This window comes from Oncorhynchus keta, chromosome 7 (genome assembly GCF_023373465.1).
Source record: "Oncorhynchus keta strain PuntledgeMale-10-30-2019 chromosome 7, Oket_V2, whole genome shotgun sequence".
Classification (NCBI taxonomy): domain Eukaryota; kingdom Metazoa; phylum Chordata; class Actinopteri; order Salmoniformes; family Salmonidae; genus Oncorhynchus; species Oncorhynchus keta.
Genome location: NC_068427.1, coordinates 25,309,974 through 25,329,909, shown reverse-complemented (window position 1 = coordinate 25,329,909; position 19,936 = coordinate 25,309,974). Strand labels below are relative to the sequence as shown.

At 48.3% G+C, this 19,936-nt stretch overlaps 2 protein-coding genes across 3 annotated transcripts in view; one reads left to right on the top strand and one right to left on the bottom strand.

Moving 5' to 3' along the window:
* The window catches only part of LOC118386204 (B-cell CLL/lymphoma 9 protein-like), a 35,781-nt gene extending 24,283 nt beyond the window's left edge, over window positions 1–11,498 (top strand). The window contains 5 exon segments of the mRNA XM_052522337.1: window positions 2,762–2,861; window positions 3,284–5,453; window positions 9,257–9,310; window positions 9,313–9,525; window positions 9,695–11,498. Coding sequence (XP_052378297.1) covers window positions 2,762–2,861; window positions 3,284–5,453; window positions 9,257–9,310; window positions 9,313–9,525; window positions 9,695–10,740 — 3,583 coding nt within the window. The 3' untranslated portion in view covers window positions 10,741–11,498.
* A 1,613-nt stretch (window positions 11,499–13,111) lies between these two features.
* LOC118386203 (lysophosphatidic acid phosphatase type 6-like) lies at window positions 13,112–18,921 on the bottom strand. 2 transcript variants are annotated; one of them, XM_035773737.2, is made up of 11 exons: window positions 18,732–18,921; window positions 18,020–18,259; window positions 17,716–17,844; window positions 16,916–17,046; window positions 16,417–16,496; window positions 16,247–16,334; window positions 16,014–16,146; window positions 15,767–15,867; window positions 15,543–15,635; window positions 15,202–15,367; window positions 13,112–14,221 (listed from the first exon to the last, which is right to left on the bottom strand). In XM_035773737.2, the coding sequence occupies exons 2-11, from the start codon at window positions 18,242–18,244 to the stop codon at window positions 14,087–14,089; spliced, it is 1,281 nt and encodes a 426-aa protein (XP_035629630.1). In that variant the 5' UTR covers window positions 18,245–18,259; window positions 18,732–18,921; the 3' UTR covers window positions 13,112–14,086. The 2 variants fall into 2 exon arrangements, with proteins under 2 accessions (XP_035629630.1, XP_035629631.1); XM_035773738.2 differs by having other exon boundaries at window positions 18,020–18,254; window positions 18,732–18,914.
* Window positions 18,922–19,936: the final 1,015 nt, after the last annotated feature.

Below are 19,936 nucleotides of genomic sequence, written 5' to 3'. Positions count from 1 at the left end.
AAATGGGGGAGGCATGGGCAAGTTGCTGTGGGGAGTGCAGGGCTGTTGACCGGGGTAGGGGTAGCCAGGTGGAAAGTATGGCCAGCCGTTGAGAAATGCTTATTGAAATTCTCAATTATTGTGGATGTGACAGTGTTTCCTAGCCTCAGTGCAGTGGGCAGCTGGGAGGAGGTGCTCTTATTCTCTGGACTTTAGTGTCCCAGAACTTTTGGGAGTTTGTGCTACAGGATGCAAATTTCTGTTTGAAAAAGCTAGCCTTTGCTTTCCTAACTGCCTGTATTGGTTCCTAACTTCCCTGAAAAGTTACATATCGCGGGGGCTCTTCGATGCTTATGCAGTACGCCACAGGATGTTTTTGTGCTGGTCAAGGGCAGTCAGGTCTGGAGTGAACAAAGGGCTATATCTGTTCCTGGTTCTACATTTTTTTGAACGGGGCATGCTTATTTAAGATTGTGAGGAAAGCACTTTTTAAGAACAACCAGACATCCTCTACTGACGGAATTAGGTCAATATCCTTCCAGGATACCCGGGCCAGGTCGATTAGAAAGTTCTTCTCGCTGAAGTGTTTTAGGGAGCGTTTGACAGTGATGAAGGGTGGTCATTTGACCACAGACCCATTATGGATGTAGGCAATGAGGCAGTGATCGCTGAGATCCTAGTTTAAGACAGTAGAGGTGTATTTAGAGGGCAGGTTGGTCAGGATGATATCTATGAGGATGCCCATGTTTATGGATTTGGGGTTGTACCTGGTAGGTTCATTGATAATTTGTGTGAGATTGAGGGCATCTAGCTTAGATTGTAGGACGGCCGGTGTGTTAAGCATGTCCCAGTTTAGGTCATCGAACAGTACGAACTCTGAAGATAGATGGTGGGCAATCAATTCACAGTGTACAGCTGGGGGCACAAGGTGGTCTATAACAAGCGGCAACGGTGAGAGACTTGTTTCTGGAAAGGTGGATTTTTAGAAGAAGCAGCTTGAATTGTTTGGGCACAGACTTGGATAGTATGACAGATCTCTGCAGGCTATCTCTGCAGTAGATTGCAACTCCGCCCCCTTTGGAAGTTATATCTTGTCGAAAAATGTTATAGTTAGGGATGTATTTTTGGTGGCCTTCCTAAGCCAGGGTTCAGACACGGCTAGGACATCAGGGTTGGCGGAGTGTGCTAAAGCAGTGAATAAAACAAACTTAGGGAGGAAGCTTCTAATGTTAACATGCATGAAACCAAGGCTTTTACGGTTACAGAAGTCAACAAAGGAGAGTGCCTGGGGAATGGGAGTGGAGCTAGGTGCTGCAGGGCCTGGTTTAACCTCTACATCACCAGAGGAACTGACGAAGAGTAGGATAAGGGTACGGCTAAAGGCTATAAGAACTAGCCGTCTAGTGCGTTCGGAACAGAGAGTAAAAGGAGGTTTCTGGGCGTGGAAGAATAGATTCAAGGCATAATGTACAGACAAGGGTATGGTAGGATGGGAATACAGTGGAGGTAAACCTAGGCATTGAGTCACGATGAGAGAGGTTTTGTCTCTAGAAACATCATAATCGAATATGTGAGGTTACCGCATGTGTGGGAGGTGGAACAAAGGGGCTAGTTAAGGCATATTGAGCAGGGCTGGAGGTTCTATAGTGAAATAAGACAATAATCACTAACCAGAACAGCAATGGAAAGGCATATTGACATTTGGGTATGCGTAGCCGAGTGATCATAGGGACCAGTGGGTAGCTAGGCGAGCTGGAGACACGGAGACTCAGACAGCTAGCGGGCCGGGGCTAGCAGGCTAGCAGAGGGGCCTTAAGGGGACGTCGAAACGGAAGAGTCTGTTGTAGCCCCCTTGGAAGGTTACGTCGGCAGACCAGTCGTGTTGGATTGGCAGGGCTCCGTGTAGGCAATAATAGGCTCCAGGCCAATTGGCAAATAGGTATTGTAGCCCAAGAAATTGGTTGATGGACAGTCCGATATGCTCTAGACAAGGCAAAGCGTGGCTACTTTGAAGAATCTCAAATAGAAAATATATTTTGATTTGTTTAACACTTTTGTTTACTACGCGATTCCATTTGTGTTATTTCATAGTTTTGATGTCTTCACTATTATTTTACAATGTAGAAAATAGTAAAAATAAAGAAACTCTTGACTAAGTGTGTCCAAACTTTTGACTGGTGCTTTCTATAAACTGAACAAAAATATAAACGCAACAATTAATAAGGGATTGTGACATCAATAAGGGATCATGGCTTTCACCTGGTCAGTGTGTCATGGAAAGATATTCCTAATGTTTTGTACACTCAGGGCACACACACACACACACTGTACACACGGAGGGGGCAGAGAATAATAACCCATGTGCATAAGCACATCATGCTGCACATTTCTCTGAGAAAGTAGAGGAGACATCAAATCCAGAAATATTGCTCTCCACCGAACATGTGAAAGCCTGCAGCTATGCTTTGTTTTCAGTGTGCTTGCCTGAAAGTGTGTGTGTTTCAGTTAGCTCAGATTAACACTGTCCTCTGTAGGGAATAGGAGATGAAAGATGTGGATGTTAATTGGAAAATGTGTGTAAAGTTGTTTGTTTAGTCTGTCAACCTTGGCATTTCCTTCATGCCCTTGTCTAACACTGCCGTCATTCTGCTGGCACACGTGGACACACACCACGCATGCGCGCACACACACACACACACACACACACACACACACACACACACACACACACACACACATAGACCGCTGACTGATGTGTGACTGTCTGGTTTCTGATCCTCAGGGCAGCCGATGCTGTTTTAACAGGACACTCAGAAAACATAATCAACTTCCACATGAAAAACATATCCAACAGCAAGGACAAGACCCCCCTCCCACCCCTGGTAAGAACACACACAGTCTTGTATAACTAACCTAGTGGGGACACACAATTCAGTCCCCTTAAATTACATTTCCCTAAACCTAACCTTAACCCTAGAACCAAACCTCAACCCTAACCCAGCTCCTATCCCAAATTCTAAGCCTAACACTAACCTTAACCCTAAACCGCCTTGAAATTTGACCTTGTGGGGACTAACAAAATGTTCCCAGTTGGTAAAATTTTGGTTTGTTTACTATTCTTGTAGGGACTTAGTTAAACACTTCCAGTATAGTTAAACACACACACATACACACAATACACAGTGACAAAGGTGATGACCGCAGGGCACTTGGCATACAGTCAGCTTTGATAAAGACTTACAAACCCTCACTTACTCAAGCCTCCATGTTTTTAATTCCCTTTTTTTTCCCTTCTTCACTTTAGAACAATCAGACAGGACCCCTCCGAGGTGACTCCAAGCCCTCTCAGCAGTCATCTCACCCCTCAGACCAGAACCACCAGACAGTGTCTAAACCTGGCATGACTGATCAAGCTCCACCCCAGCCCCCTCCCCAGGGGATTAAGCCTGGTTCACTCACCCAGGATGGGGCCTCCTCAGCAGGCATGGACCCCAAGAAAATCCCTGGTAATACCATGGGTCCAGGTGACCAGGCCCCTGGGTGCCAGCCTCAGTCCGAACAGGGCATGCCTCCTGTGAACCCCCCTCAGCCTGGGGAAGGAGTAGGGCCGGGGTCAATGGGGATGGGTCACCCTGGTCTGACACCCCAGCAGCAGCAGCAGCAGCAACTGGCCCAGGAGCTTCTCAACATGGAGGCCAATACCGAGGGACTGTCCCAGGAACAGCTGGAGCACCGCCAACGCTCCCTCCAGACACTCCGAGACATCCAGCGCATGCTCTTCCCTGACGACCGCGACGCCCCACCGCCACCCGGCCCCCATGGGGGACCCCCACAGCCCCACGACGGCATGCCTGATGTGGGACCCAGGAGGCCGGAGCAGGGCCCTCTCCAGGCCATGATGGCCCAGTCCCAGAGCCTAGGTCCACCAGTGGGACCAGGAGGGCCCCGACCCCAGGGACCCCCATTCGGCCCCCTGCATGGACACCCCAGAGACATGCCCCCTTTCCCAGACGAGCTGGGTCACATGATAGGTCCTGGGGGGTGTGGAGACGGAGATCACATGACCCCGGAGCAGGTGGCCTGGCTGAAGCTGCAGCAGGAGTTCTACGAGGAGAAGAAGAGGAAACAGGAAATGCATCACCGCCCACTTCCTCCCGACATGATGATGCATCCCCACGGGCCGCGCGGCATGATGAGAGGACCCCCACCTCCCTACCAGATGGGCCCCGGAGAGGTGTGGGGTCCAGGGGGGCCGGGAGGGCCATCAGAGCACTACCAGGAGCGCATTGCCATGGGCCCCAGAGGGATGCCGCCTCACATGCAGAGGATGCCAGGGTTCCCCCAAGGCATGATGAATCCTGATATGGAGGGACCCCCCAGGCCCGGGATGGGCTGGCCTGAAGACATGCCCCCCAGAATGGGGATGGGGGATGGCCGAGGGTTCCCAGGAGGGCCAGGGGGGATGTTCGGAGGTCCAGGGTTGCGGGGAGAGCGCTTCCCCAACCCCCAGTCAGTCCAGGAGGCTATGTTTCACCAGGGGATGGGGGGCGACAAGGGACCGGGCCTTCCTCCACAGATGATGATGGAGATGCAGAGGATGATGGGACACCAAAGAGGCGGCATGGAGCCGGGCAACGGGGGCGGGATGATGTTTCCCAGGATGCCTGGCGAGGGCCCCATGAGCCCCTCCTCCAGACTGGCTGTGATGGGGGGCCGGGATATGGGCCCTGAGTTTGGCATGGGCTCCCATGGGAACCCCCAACTACGAGATGGGCCAATGAATATGAGCCCAGACGAGATAATGAGAATGAGAGGGCCTCCAATGGACAACATGGGGCCCCAGGGAAGGCAGATGCAGGGGTCCCACTTCCCTGACCATCCCCAGCCAGGGGACTTCCCCATGGGGCCCGGACGGCCCTTCCCTGGGGGTCCTGGAAGTATGAGGGGGCCTCATGGAGAGCAGCCCTACCGTGGCCCGGAGCACAGGACCACGCCTACGGCGGGCAACGGCCGACTTAACCACCTTCCCCCCGCCGCCGGAACACCCCAGGGCCAGAGGGGACGTAAGCCTGCAGAACTGAACATCCAGTCAGGAGGGGCCAGCTCGCCCAGTCTCAATCCCCTCAAGTCCCCTCCTTTGAGGCAGGTGCAATCCCCCATGATGGGCTCTCCCTCTGGGAACCTCAAGTCCCCCCAGACCCCCTCCCAGCTGGCTGGTATGCTCTCCGGCCCTCCGGGACCCAACGGCCCCCCTAACACTGCCAACTCGGCCCCAATGAAGTCCCCTCACTCTATGATGGGGTCTGCTGGTGCCTCCCCAGTACATATGAGGTCCCCGTCCCTCCCCAACCCTTCTCCAGGGTGGGCATCCTCCCCCAAACCCCCCATGCCCAGCCCAGTACTCCCCCAGCAGCAGGGGGGGAAAACCCCCCTCAGTATGACCTCACCTAACATGATGGGTAACATGGAGCAAGGTACAGTACTTCTATGGCTTTATTCTTGTTGATGTTCTTTCTCCCTCTACCGCTCTCTTTTTCTCTCGCTCTCGCTCACTCTCTCGCTAATCAAATTTGATTTGTCACGTACTTCATAAACAACAGGTGTGGACTAACAGTGAAATGCTTACTTACGAGCCCTTCCCAACAATGCAGAGAAATAATAGAAAAGTAAAACGCATAATAATAATAATAATAATAATAATAATAAATACACATTCAGTAATTCAAACTTGGTTATATACATGGGGTACCTGTACTGAGTTGATGTGCAGGGGTAAGAGGTGGATATGTACATATAGGTAGGAATAAAGTGACTAGGCAACAGGATAGATGATAAATGGTAACAGCAACATATGTAACAGCAACGTATGTAACAGCAAAGTATGTAACAGCAACGTATGTAACAGCAACGTATGTAACAGCAACGTATGTAACAGCAACGTATGTAACAGCAACGTATGGAACAGCAACGTATGGAACAGCAACGTATGGAACAGCAACGTATGGAACAGCAACGTATGGAACAGCAACGTATGTGATGCGTCAGTCGGTACCAAAATGGTAAATGCAGATAGCTATTTGGTTAACTTTTTAACTAACTATTTAGCATTTTTGGGTGACTGGAGTCTTTGACCATTTTTAGGGCCTTCCTCTGACACCGACTGGTATAGAGGTCCTGTATAACAGACCACCCAGCCCCTGTGATGTACTGGGCCGTACGCACTACCCTGTGTAGTGCCTTGCAGTCGGATGCAAAGCAGTTGCCATATGAAGCTGTGATACAGCCAGTCAAGATGCTCTCAGTGGTGCGGCTGTAGAACATTTTGAGGATCTGAGGGCCCATGCCAAATCTTTTCAGCCTCCTGAGGGGGACGAGGCGTTGTCGTGCCCTCTTCACGACTGTGTTGGTGTGTGTGGACCATGGTAGATCCAACTTGAAGCTCTCGACCCTCTTTAATACAGCCCCGTTGATGTGAATGGGCGAATGCTCGACCCTCTTTAATACAGCCCCGTTGATGTGAATGGGTGAATGCTCGACCCTCTTTAATACAGCCCCGTTGATGTGAATGGGCGAATGCTCGACCCTCTTTAATACAGCCCCGTTGATGTGAATGGGCGAATGCTCGACCCTCTTTAATACAGCCCCGTTGATGTGAATGGGCGAATGCTCGACCCTCTTTAATACAGCCCCGTTGATGTGAATGGGCGAGTGCTCGACCCTCTTTAATACAGCCCCGTTGACGTGAATGGGCGAATGCTCGACCCTCTTTAATACAGCCCCGTTGATGTGAATGGGCGAATGCTCGACCCTCTTTAATACAGCCCCGTTGATGTGAATGGGCGAATGCTCGACCCTCTTTAATACAGCCCCGTTGATGTGAATGGGCGAATGCTCGACCCTCTTTAATACAGCCCCGTTGATGTGAATGGGCGAATGCTCGACCCTCTTTAATACAGCCCCGTTGATGTGAATGGGCGAATGCTCGACCCTCTTTAATACAGCCCCGTTGATGTGAATGGGTGAATGCTCGACCCTCTTTAATACAGCCCCGTTGATGTGAATGGGCGAGTGCTCGACCCTCTTTAATACAGCCCCGTTGATGTGAATGGGCGAGTGCTCGACCCTCTTTAATACAGCCCTGTTGATGTGAATGGGCGAATGCTCGACCCTCTTTAATACAGCCCCGTTGATGTGAATGGGCGAGTGCTCGACCCTCTTTAATACAGCCCCGTTGATGTGAATGGGCGAGTGCTCGACCCTCTTTAATACAGCCCCGTTGACGTGAATGGGTGAATGCTCGACCCTCTTTAATACAGCCCCGTTGATGTGAATGGGTGAATGCTCGACCCTCTTTAATACAGCCCCGTTGATGTGAATGGGCGAATGCTCGACCCTCTTTAATACAGCCCCGTTGATGTGAATGGGCGAATGCTCGACCCTCTTTAATACAGCCCCGTTGATGTGAATGGGCGAATGCTCGACCCTCTTTAATACAGCCCCGTTGATGTGAATGGGCGAGTGCTCAACCCTCTTTAATACAGCCCCGTTGATGTGAATGGGCGAATGCTCGACCCTCTTTAATACAGCCCCGTTGATGTGAATGGGCGAATGCTCGACCCTCTTTAATACAGCCCCGTTGACGTGAATGGGCGAATGCTCGACCCTCTTTAATACAGCCCCGTTGATGTGAATGGGCGAATGCTCGACCCTCTTTAATACAGCCCCGTTGATGTGAATGGGCGAATGCTCGACCCTCTTTAATACAGCCCCGTTGATGTGAATGGGCGAATGCTCGACCCTCTTTAATACAGCCCTGTTGATGTGAATGGGCGAATGCTCGACCCTCTTTAATACAGCCCCGTTGATGTGAATGGGTGAATGCTCGACCCTCTTTAATACAGCCCCGTTGATGTGAATGGGTGAATGCTCGACCCTCTTTAATACAGCCCCGTTGATGTGAATGGGCGAGTGCTCGACCCTCTTTAATACAGCCCCGTTGATGTGAATGGGCGAGTGCTCGACCCTCTTTAATACAGCCCTGTTGATGTGAATGGGCGAATGCTCGACCCTCTTTAATACAGCCCCGTTGATGTGAATGGGCGAGTGCTCGACCCTCTTTAATACAGCCCCGTTGATGTGAATGGGCGAGTGCTCGACCCTCTTTAATACAGCCCCGTTGACGTGAATGGGTGAATGCTCGACCCTCTTTAATACAGCCCCGTTGATGTGAATGGGTGAATGCTCGACCCTCTTTAATACAGCCCCGTTGATGTGAATGGGCGAGTGCTCGACCCTCTTTAATACAGCCCCGTTGATGTGAATGGGCGAGTGCTCGACCCTCTTTAATACAGCCCCGTTGATGTGAATGGGCGAGTGCTCGACCCTCTTTAATACAGCCCCGTTGATGTGAATGGGCGAGTGCTCGACCCTCTTTAATACAGCCCCGTTGATGTGAATGGGCGAGTGCTCGACCCTCTTTAATACAGGCCCATTGATGTGAATGGGCGAATGCTCGACCCTCTTTAATACAGCCCCGTTGATGTGAATGGGCGAATGCTCGACCCTCTTTTTCCGGTAGTCCACGGTCAGCTCCTTTGTCTTGCTGAGGTCTCTGACCTCCTCCCTATAGGCTGTCTCATCTCTCTCTCCCCCTCTTTCTCTCAACTGCTGTGATAAACAACATAAAACATGTGTATTTCAATTTCAAGACAGATAATATTCATTTTCAAAGAGATTTTAATACTTACTACCTTTCTCTTGAATGATGATGACCTCACGTCTTTAATAGAGGGCTGTTTTGTAATGTCTGTTGACCACCAAAGCAGTCTAAACAGACCTCTGTGTTGTGTATCAGGCAGGCTAGCATTTGTCTGTCATCTTTAAATCATGTAATTTATAAGTCAATTGAAAGCATCATTCTCATCCATCTAAACACATTTTCCCAAAGCAGAAAATTTCAGGGAAATCACACCCCCATCATTTTTTACAATTAAAACGTTTTTAAGTTTAATTTAACCTTTTATTTAACTAGGCAAGTCAGTTAAGAACAAATTCTTATTTACAATGACTGCCTACACCGGACAAACACTGGAAGACACTGGGACAATTGTGCGCCACCCGACGGGACTCCCAATCACGGCCGGTTGATGTCTGTATCTAAAATGTATTTGCCTCAATGCCCCTTATATATCTATTTCAAACCAGGATATGTTTTTCTACCTAAGGTAAATAGTTCTTATATTTCATCTCTCTTCTCTCTCGCTCTCTCTCTCACCAGGTGGTAACGTCCCCCCTCGTCAGGAGCCCAGTCTGGCCCCATGCCCCTCCAGGGGGGTCCAGGTGGCGCCCCGACCGGCAGCCCCTATTCCCTCCCCCCCGAACCCACGCTATCCCAGAACCCCCTCTCCATCATGATGTCACGCATGTCTAAGTTCGCCATGCCAAGCTCCACCCCCCTCTACCACGATGCCATCAAGACGGTGGCGAGCTCGGACGACGACTCGCCCCCCGCACGCTCCCCAAATCTACCCCCCATGAACAACAATGGTGAGTGGATGGAGACATGGCGAGAAGTCATGTTAAACCATTTTTTAGATGTATTTTGAACCCTTTTTCATAGAGGTGTGACTCTGTTTACGCCACTTGATGTAGGTTTGCCGTCTGTGTTGTATGGTACACTAACATCCCTCTTGTCTCTCTCTGTGGCCCTCTGTAGGTATGGGAATGAACCAGCACCAAGGTCCTCCTCGTATGATGGGCCCCGGCTCCTCTAGCTCAATGCCTGCCCTCAGTCCTCTGGGTATGACCCCCATGGGCTCCCAGCCTCTCTCCCACGGCATGCCCCAGCAGATGCCTTCTCCCAACATTGGCCCGGGCATGATGCCCCATGGCATGATGATGCCCCCCAACCCCCAGGACCAAGGCATGGGCAACCCCCAGATGATGTCCCAGGGGCGAATGGGCTACTCCCACCGAGTGCAGGGCTACCCCCTGCCCCAATCCCCCTCCCAGCAGGGTCCCTTCTCCCCCCACAATGGCCCCGGGCCCCAGGTCTTCCCAGGACATCCCATGGGCTTCCAGGGAGAGGGGGGTCCTATGGGGGGTCGGATGGGGAACATGCCCCATGGAGGGGGAGGCGACGGGGGTAGGCCCAACAACCCTGGAGGACCGCAGTTCAACATGCAGGGAGAGTTTAGTGATGCAGATCTGCATGAAGTGATGCGAACAGGAGCATCTGGTATGCCAGAGTTTGACCTGTCCAGGATCATCCCATCAGAGAAGCCCAGCCAGACTCTGTCCTACTACCCCAGGGGAGGAGGAGATGGGCCTGGCCCAGGGGGGAAACCTCCACACATGCAGGGGATGATGCAGGGTATGATGGGGGAGGGCCCGCCCAGGATGGGCATGTCCATGCAAGGGATGGGGGGGATGGCTGGGGGGCCGGGAGGTGGTATGGCCCCCCAGGACATGCCCATGGGAAACCCTTCCCACAATCATATGCGGCCGCATGGACCCCCAGGGTTCATGGGTCAGGGAATGATGGGACCCCAGCACCGGATGATGTCACCGGGGGGCATGATGCAGGGGAAGGAGAGGGGGGTGCTCTACAACCACCCTGGGCCTGGGGGGTCGCCCAATATGATGATGTCACTACAAGGCATGGGTGCCCCCCCCCAGCAGACGATGATGATGGGGGGGCATATGAGGCAGCGTGGCAGGGACATGGACATGGGGTTCAGCCCAGGGCCCGGAATGTTCTAACACACAACTCATAGAATCTTGGACCTTGAATGTTCTGAGCCGATATACAGTATGGGGATGGAATAAGTCTCACAGCAGATAAGAGATGGATTAAAACGCAGGAAGTAAGGAATGAAAGACAGAGGTGGGTTCTCTGGATTAAAACATGTAGTGCAGAGGAATGGGTAGTTAATGGCTTGTGGGAGCTACATAGCCCAGTACTTGTCTTTTACCACAAGCATTTCATTTAGTCTCTTCAGAAATGTCTGAATGTATGGGATTGCTGTGCTTCAATGTCAATTTAAACTGTTCAAGTGTTTTTTTTTCTTCTAAATCTCTGATTATAAGGGTGAGTTGAGCATCGGAGAGGAATGGAGTGAACCACCTTGGAGGACTGTACATCGACTTTTTCAAATCAGTTAAAAATCAACAATGGATTTGTCCGGTAATGGATAACAAACATAGAAAGACTTTGTGGAATAAAATCGTACTTTGAGAAGATTTCAATGGAACTCCCATCTTCTCTCTGGCTCCATCGTTTTGACTATTTCTGTCCAGTATGACTGTGTGTGTATGTGCCTGTGTGTGTGTTTTTGTTGTAAGTATGTATAGGGATTCTATCAATGACCTCTAAGCTCTCTTATCCACCTTTCATTGGGGGAGGGACGCCCCACTAAAGAACAGTACTGTTTTCCATTCATTTCCTTTGTAACTCCAGTGTATAACAAACCAAACTATGACCTCAAAGATACTAGTATTATTAAAAAAGCACAAACATGGATCAACTTAAGTGTCTTACTCACATATGAACATTTCTACCAGCCAGTCAGTGTGAATAGTGGTAGTACTGTTCTGTGTGCTCTCTTACTCCTGTTTGTTCTTCTATTTACTCTGGAATATCATTCCCACAGCATTAATCTCATAGAAAATGAACTGAGTGGGATCAGACTGTAGAACTGGTGAGCTCGTCATGTATTTTATAGTCGTCTCAGACATTAGTGGGACAGGCCTCGATGAGCTAGTCAGGTGCTGTATGGATGGTGGTCTCAGACATTAGTGGGACAGGCCTCGATGAGCTAGTCAGGTGCTGTATGTATGGTGGTCTCAGACGTTAGTGGGACAGGCCTCGATGAGCTAGTCAGGTGCTGTATGTATGGTGGTCTCAGACATTAGTGGGACAGGCCTCGATGAGCTAGTCAGGTGCTGTATGTATGGTGGTCTCAGACGTTAGTGGGACAGGCCTCGATGAGCTAGTCAGGTGCTGTATGTATGGTGGTCTAAGACATTAGTGGGACAGGCCTCGATGAGCTAGTCAGGTGCTGTATGTATGGTGGTCTCAGACGTTAGTGGGACAGGCCTCGAGCTAGTCAGGTGCTGTATGTATAGTGGTCTCAGACATTAGTGGGACAGGCCTCGATGAGCTAGTCAGGTGCTGTATGTATGGTGGTCTCAGACGTTAGTGGGACAGGCCTCGATGAGCTAGTCGGGTGCTGTATGTATGGTGGTCTCAGACGTTAGTGGGACAGGCCTCGAGCTAGTCAGGTGCTGTATGTATGGTGGTCTCAGACGTTAGTGGGACAGGCCTCGATGAGCTAGTCGGGTGCTGTATGTATGGTGGTCTCAGACGTTAGTGGGACAGGCCTCGAGCTAGTCAAGTGCTGTATGTATGGTGGTCTCAGACGTTAGTGGGACAGGCCTCGATGAGCTAGTCGGGTGCTGTATGTATGGTGGTCTCAGACGTTAGTGGGACAGGCCTCGATGAGCTAGTCAGGTGCTGTATGTATGGTGGTCTCAGACGTTAGTGGGACAGGCCTCGATGAGCTAGTCGGGTGTTGTATGTATGGTGGTCTCGATGAGCTAGTCGGGTGCTGTATGTATGGTGGTCTCAGACATTAGTGGAACAGGGTATCAAGAAAGACAGAAATCTGACCATCTTTCCAGACCATATAACATTACTTTTCCTGCTCAAGTCACATGGTCAGGAAAAACTAAGATCCCTACTTCCTCATCCGTCTGTGTTAGCTTGTCATGTGTACCTCCATTGTCTTTGGTACAGAGACGTCTTCCAAGGCTGTGGCAATGGAAGACAACATATTGGCCGTGTTTGAGTGGATCAAAACTACAATGTATCAGACAGTGCCATTGTTCCACTCTAATCAGGGACTTATTTAGACCTGGGACAGAAGGTAGGTGCAATTAATTAGGTAGAACAGAAAACAAGCAGGCTCCAGACCTCGTAGGGTAAGAGCGGAATACCCCTGAATTCTAATACATGACTGAAAGGTGAGGTTCAGGTATCCTTACGAGGCCCACTGACTGACCATATATGATCACTGGTGTTGATTGGACCACAATTTGCATTGCTATGCTGCACAGTAGTGAGAGACAAAGCCTTGACCAACTCTTTTATTACTCTCCACCACTCCAAAGCAAAGGCAAAGAATTTCAGGGCAACTCTCCATGATAAACATACAACTAACAAGCAAATTAAATCACTCCAGTGTGGGGGTGTATATTTGCTCATAGGTCCATGCATTTCATTTATACACAATACAATCCTAAAAGGCAGCACCTAGTGTTTCACTCACGACAGACTTTTAGCAGAGTAATTCCCTTTTAACCGGTTCTAAAATGAATGATTTGGAGTGTGTAAACATGCACAGACACACATTTGGTTCCCTTGGTTTATGAACACGACGTACATGATGTGCTTGGTTTTCCCCCCCGAGGAAAAGATTGCAGTTTGATATGAAGACATTTAGTTCACTCTAAAAGAAACAAAACAAGAACATATTTCAGCTAGTTAGAATCTGTTCCACTATAATTTACAGTGCTGTGCATAAAGTAATCAGATATACTGAATTTATACAGTAAATACACATTGCTGTGTGCATAGTAGTCACAGAATCTAAACGTATGAATATAAATTGGTAACACACTTATTTTTTAGGCAGAATATATTACCAGATCACTTCAAAAATTAAGACCTCTAAGTAAAACTCTTCATCTTAACCAGTATGAGAGCAGTAACACACAGGATGCCCATTGCCCTGATATCAGCTGGATGTGGTTTCAAAGCCAGTTATACACTGACAGTGAAGCTATATTTGTGCGTTTAGACAGTGAGGTATCCTAACAAACAGTTTGTACTGTAATACAGCCTGTTTTCAAAGTCTGAGACAGTGGGCCTCCCGTCAATGAGCATTAAGACAACCGCGAACTCACACTTTGAAAACCTCTGCTGTAATACACTGGCTAATGATAGGCAAATGCTAGGCTAGGGCTGGAGAGTGGAAGTCTGGTGGGATGTAAACACGGTGGCTGGTAACAGTGAGTGCATGGGGTAGAGCTGGGGGTCGCAGAAGCCTCAGGGTTCAGCCACGCCCTTTGTGCGGTTGCAGAGTGACTCGTAGAGCTCAAAGGTCAGTGAGTAGTTGGAGAGGGCCTGCTTGAACTCCTGCAGGGGGCAGTAGACTCCACTACAGCCTGGAACCAACTGGTCCTACAGAGACGGATCAAAATAAAGAATGTGTAAGAAAGACACTAATCACGTTTCCATCCACAGTTACACCGTATAAAAAAATGCAGATAATTTGTTCGTTCGACATGGAGGGACCTTTTTGTATTGGTAAAATGTATTATGCGAGAAATGGTGGTGAAAACTGACTCAGTAAACCATGCAGTTTATTAGGCTACAGATTAAATAAATTGATGACCTTCACAGGGTGGTGAAAGTGCAAGGTGATGAGCTTGATGCTCCTTTCCAAATAAATATTGAGGATCTTATTTTGGTGACATGATGATCGATGCACCACTACCATTTGACAAATAAATAGTATCCAGAATAATCTCATCATGTAGACTACTAGCCTGCCGCATGTGCCAGGAGGAGAGTTGGCACATTTGCTATTTAACGCAACAGTTGTGACAAAACTATCAGTATTGAAAATGCATTGGAAACACAAAACTTTAGATTTCAACTTTTGCGAAAAAGTACATGTACTGATTTTTTATATTTTATCCGCAACAAGTCAGTTTGGTGGAAACATTTTCTTTATGCGGATTTTAGAGTATTCACATGAAAATCTGTCTCCAATAGCGAACGTGCATAAAGATGGCGGCCCCCCAAGTACTTAACACAAATGTCTCGTTTGCTCAGTTCGCCGTATTGTACAATGTTCTCCAGTACTCTTTTTTTATATTGGCATCAGCACAGTATACATGATCCCAATTCTAGCTCCAATACTGCGACATTTTGAAAAAAAATAATTGTGCTGATTTACTGGCACATTGGACCATGTTGCGCACCGTAGTTTAAGAACTCTGTGGGTAGTGCTAAAAACAATGATGTCATATCTGAATTCCTTCACCTTTATGTACCTTCACCATTGGATGGAAACCTAGCTAGACAAACAGATCACTAACTCTCGGAGAGAAAATTGTTTCAATAGTGCGCACACTTCTGTGAGCCCTGCATCCTACCTGGCCAATGTAGGACACTTTGACAAAGGCCTCTTTGGTCTGCCGGTGCTGGTGCAGCTCCAGGGTGATGTCTGAAGCGTATGGTGGCCATCGCATGTCAAAAATCCCCAGAGCCATGAGACAGGGTATCAGAGTGGTGTCGTGGGCAGAGTACAGGAAGAGCTTCCTGAAAGAAACATGCATAAATACTCTCAGATTTCTGATGTGTTGTTGCTAAACGTTCTAAGAATGTGCCATTCGGAAAAGGACATTTGCTACCATCAAGTGGTTGGGTTGAGAACTGCAAATCTCTGCTACTGGCTCTGTGTTCTAATGGACAGGTAAATGTTACAGTAGTTCACCTGTTGGGCTCTGAGGTTGTGTCCTGTAGTTTATCTTCTATGTTTCCCATTAGGACATGCAGGAGGGGACCCACACACAGCTGCAGGTTCTCCCTAGTCGCAACAAACCAACCCCAGAGAAGATTAAGAAAACAACTGCATTGGGTGATTTTTTAAAACACTGTGTTCTACTTCCCAACCCTCTACACATGCTGATCTGTATTTAAATCCCTCTGCCCTTTGACCTCTTGCTGGGTTCATAGATGTGGTAGATCATCTCCACAGCTCTCCGCTCCACTGTGTTTCTCCAGGAGTCAAGGACTGGTGGGCAGGGTAGGCCGTGGGTCTGTTAGAACACACATATTGTTACGTTAAAATGTCAAATGTAACGCAGTGATAGTATCACTCATATCCTTTGACCACATAATCAACTTTGGTAACAAAATGATATTTTTTTGTCATGGTATTGTATTTTTTGTTGTTTTGTGTCACCTCTCTTGCCACCATGTCGTCCCTGATGAGGATGAAGTCAACCCGTTGTTGGGCAGCGATGCCCAGAGCACTCTTGATGCTCCTCAGGTCCGCAGCAATGTCTGGCAGAGTGGATGACTCCGCCCAGCGATGACTACAGCACACACAGACACAGCCAATCACAAAAACCAACGAGTGAGGGATCCAGCCAATCCCAAAAATCAACAAGAAAAGGGACCCAGACAGTCACTCACCCACTGAGGAGTTTGAGCAGTCTGCATCCATGGTAGTTAGGGTACAGGATCTCTGACTCTGCCTCAGTCGTCAGAATGGGAACCATGTCTTCAGGAGAGGGGGAGCAACATTAGGATATCTTTTGGAGACCCGTATTTCCTATGACACACAAACACAAACTGACACCTACCTCTCTGGCTTTGATAGAACAGCCCTGCCACCAGGCACTTGGCAGACTCTATGGTTCTCACAATGTTAGTGGAACGCACACTGGGAGAGAGAAGAATATATCAATGTCTTGTAGGCTACATGTACTCTGTCACAGATCTTACAATCTTGTTGTAGTAGGAGTGTACTTTACCATAATCAGTTATCAACCTGAACAGTATGTTGTTCTGTTAACTACTCATGTCCCCTTTATGCCATTGCTAATTACTTTAGTAAATGTAAAGCTCGAGTTTACATCCTTGTATTCAGTGTCTTTCTTTCTAGATCCATAAAGTAATAACAGTACATTATAGGTTACCTAACCTGGGGCCCAGATATTTCTGCTATACCCTTTAAAGTTGTCAAGCCAAAACAAAGACGGAGTTGGCTACAGAACCAGATGTGACTACCAGGCAACTGGTCTTTACTTAATTGACCTCTGTAGGGCTGAAAGTGGGGCTGAGGATGGCTGTGGTACTTACTAAACCTCTTTAGGGCTGAAGGTGGGGTTGAGGAAGGCTGTGTCCTGGATGTATCTCTTCCTCAGCCTCTCTCCCAGCTCATACAGCTGTTGCATGCCCACCGTGGTCAGCTGACCTGGGTACGTACCCCCCTGCAGGGGAGAGGAACAGGATCAGGAGTCAAAGGTTGCCAAGACAGTCAATCCAAAATGGCATCACCAGTGTCTATCTATTGTGTGCCCGCGGAGTGCGGAGTAGTACTGTGGTATGCCAGGTGCACCGTGAAACAGACACAATCCTCCAAAGAGTCTCGCAGCAATCTCCCACTGAGTGAAGGACAAACCTCTCAGTATATGCTCATTGGTTATCTGTTCGTTCCCTCAGTGCCAGGCCCAGACCATAACATTCAGAGCTGGGTCAGAGTGAACCACAGATTTTTCTTTCACTTGAACAGGCCTTTAGCTGAGATACAGCCCCCGGTCTAAGCCTCAGGAGAAGGTCTCTCAGGGTGCAAAGTCCTTTATGATGACCCCCTACCCTCAAAGACCACTAATAGATTAAATGGGCAAGTAGAATTTCAATCCTGACACGTCGTGCCAGTGTGGTGTGTGATGTTACTGGTCTGGAGCGGGAAATCTTAATGGTTGACAGCTGGCTGTGAGTAACCCAGTAAGTGACAGTGACATATGTCTGTATGGAGTCCATGCCAGCACACCTACGTGACAACTTAAATCCATTAACCGTACTTATCCAAGCACTGCCTACTCCTTTCCTTATCTCTCTAGGCACTACTTCCTCTGCTCGTTAACAGACACACTCACCGTCAGTATGTTGGCCCGGTAACTGTCCTCCACCGGTGAGGAGGGCCGTGGACCTCCTTCCAGGTCAGTCACCACATAGTTGATCTGTGTGTGTGCTGGGGGTTCCAGGAGGTTAGGCACCCACTGGGCCTGATACAGACAGGACAAGGAAAAAGGTTAGACTTCCAGATGCTGGTGAACATACCTTCATATGCCTTGTCTTGGAGATGAGGCGAAGATAAATGGCTTTCCCTCAACTTCAAGTCCTGGGAAACAGAGCATCAGGTCTGTCAGATGTTCTTGTGTGACACAGGTGGTCTCTCACCTCCATGATGCCTGGTATAGACTTCAGCGGGGTTCGGGCTCCGTGGCGGAACAGGACTTGTACGAGTTTGAGCTCGTAAGGAAAAGGTGGTTCCTTGCATGAGGGGGCCGAACCCGAATCCGTCTGGGTTGGTTCTGTCTTCTTATGAGACCAGAGCATGGATCCAAACGCCATGGACACCGAGCCCAAAACACCTGCTTTGGTCAAGAGGTTCCTCGTCCTCATGCTTACGTTACTATACTGCCGAGACAGACCACACAATACCAACATTGAACATAGCTTGCTAGCTAGCACACTGCCTATCATTTGCAGCTAACGTTAACCATGTTTAGTGATCTGCATAATATTTTAGCTAACGGTAGCAAACGTTATTCCAATCTTTATTTTCGGTAGCTAACGTTATCTAGTTAACGTACTGTATACAACTACATTCTGGGTAAACCTGGCACTTGATATTTTGGTGTCGATGATAGCAAGTTATGAAGCAGGCGTTTGAAACAAGCTGGCTGTGTCGGTAATGTCAATATTGAGAATGTGCTGCAGACTGATGAGGTTAGCTAGCTAACTAGCGATACAGTCGATATCTCAGCTAATGTCAAAGCCATTCAAGTAACGTTAACTAGCTAACCAGAAATTGATTCATTTTCGGGTTAGCTAGCTCTTTAGCTACTTCAACGGCACAATATGTTGCACTCAAATGTACAGTACTTACGTTTAATTATCACTGGAAGTTATTAACTAGTTTTAAAACAAAATAAAAGTAATCGACTAACTCCGTGTATTTTGAAAACACGTCACCCGGCAAGGGACAAAATGATTTTTGGAATATGTAGTCATTTCTGGTGTGATCCATGCTTTCAAAGTGAAAGTGCTCTTCACGGAAAAGCTACCCACATGCGTCATTTCCCTCCCATGCCCCTCATTACCGTAAGAACAGCGTGGTGCGCATAAAAATATAGCGCAATAATGTATGAAGTGGGAAATAAAATTAAAACTAAACAGACAGTATACAGGTAATTACCAAAATAAGGGAAACACTTGGGTAAATGAGTCATACAAGTATATTGAAAGCCGGTGCTTCCACACAAGTGTGGTTCCTGAGTTAATTAAGGGGCTCCGAGAAGGCGCAGCGGTCTAAGGCACTGCATCTCAGTGCCAGAGGCGTCACTACAGAACCTGGTATGATTACCGGCTGTGATTGGGAGTCCCATAGGGTGGTGCACAATTGGCCCATTATCGTCCGAGTTCGTGTTTGGCTGGGGTAGACCGCCATTGTAAATAATAATTGAGTGTGTATGTCCCAGAGGGTAGTGCGTAATAGCCCAGTACATCACTGGGGCCAAGCTTCCTGAAATCCAGGACCTAAATACTAGGCGGTGTCAGAGGAAGGCCCTAAAGACCCTAGTCAACTAGTCATAGACTGTTTTCTCTGCTACCGCACGGCAAGCGGTACCGGAGCTCCAAGTCTAGTACCAAAAGGCTCCTTAACAGCATCTACCCCCAAGCCATAAGAGGCCTGAACAATTAATCAAATGGCCACCAGACTATTTACATTGACATCCCCCATCTCCATTAGATTTTTACACTGCTGCCACTCGCTGTTTATTATCTATGTATAGCCACTTCACCCCTACCTACATGTACAAATGAGCTCTAACCTGTACCGGTACCCCATGTATATAGCCTTGTTATTGTTATTTTATTGTGTTACTTTTTATTATTTTTTTTACTTTCGTTTATTTGGTAAATATTTTCTTAACTCTAAGTAAGCATTTCACGGTAAGGTCTACTACACCTGTTGTATGCGGCGCACCTGATAAATACAATCGGATTTGATTTGAAATAAAGGTTACAAAAACAAATGGCAAAAAAGCAATGAACATCCCATCATGCTTAGGGTCATCTAACATGGCTATG

Coding starts and splice junctions, on each gene's coding strand:
- LOC118386203 (XM_035773737.2), bottom strand. CDS start 18,244: ATGAGGACGAGGAACCTCTTGACCAAAGCAGGTGTTTTGGGCTCGGTG. Junction 16,335..16,416: donor GTTCTATCAAAGCCAGAGAG/GTAGGTGTCAGT, acceptor CCTCTCCTGAAG/ACATGGTTCCCATTCTGACG. Junction 14,222..15,201: donor AAGTGTCCTACATTGGCCAG/GTAGGATGCAGG, acceptor CCGTCTCTGTAG/GACCAGTTGGTTCCAGGCTG.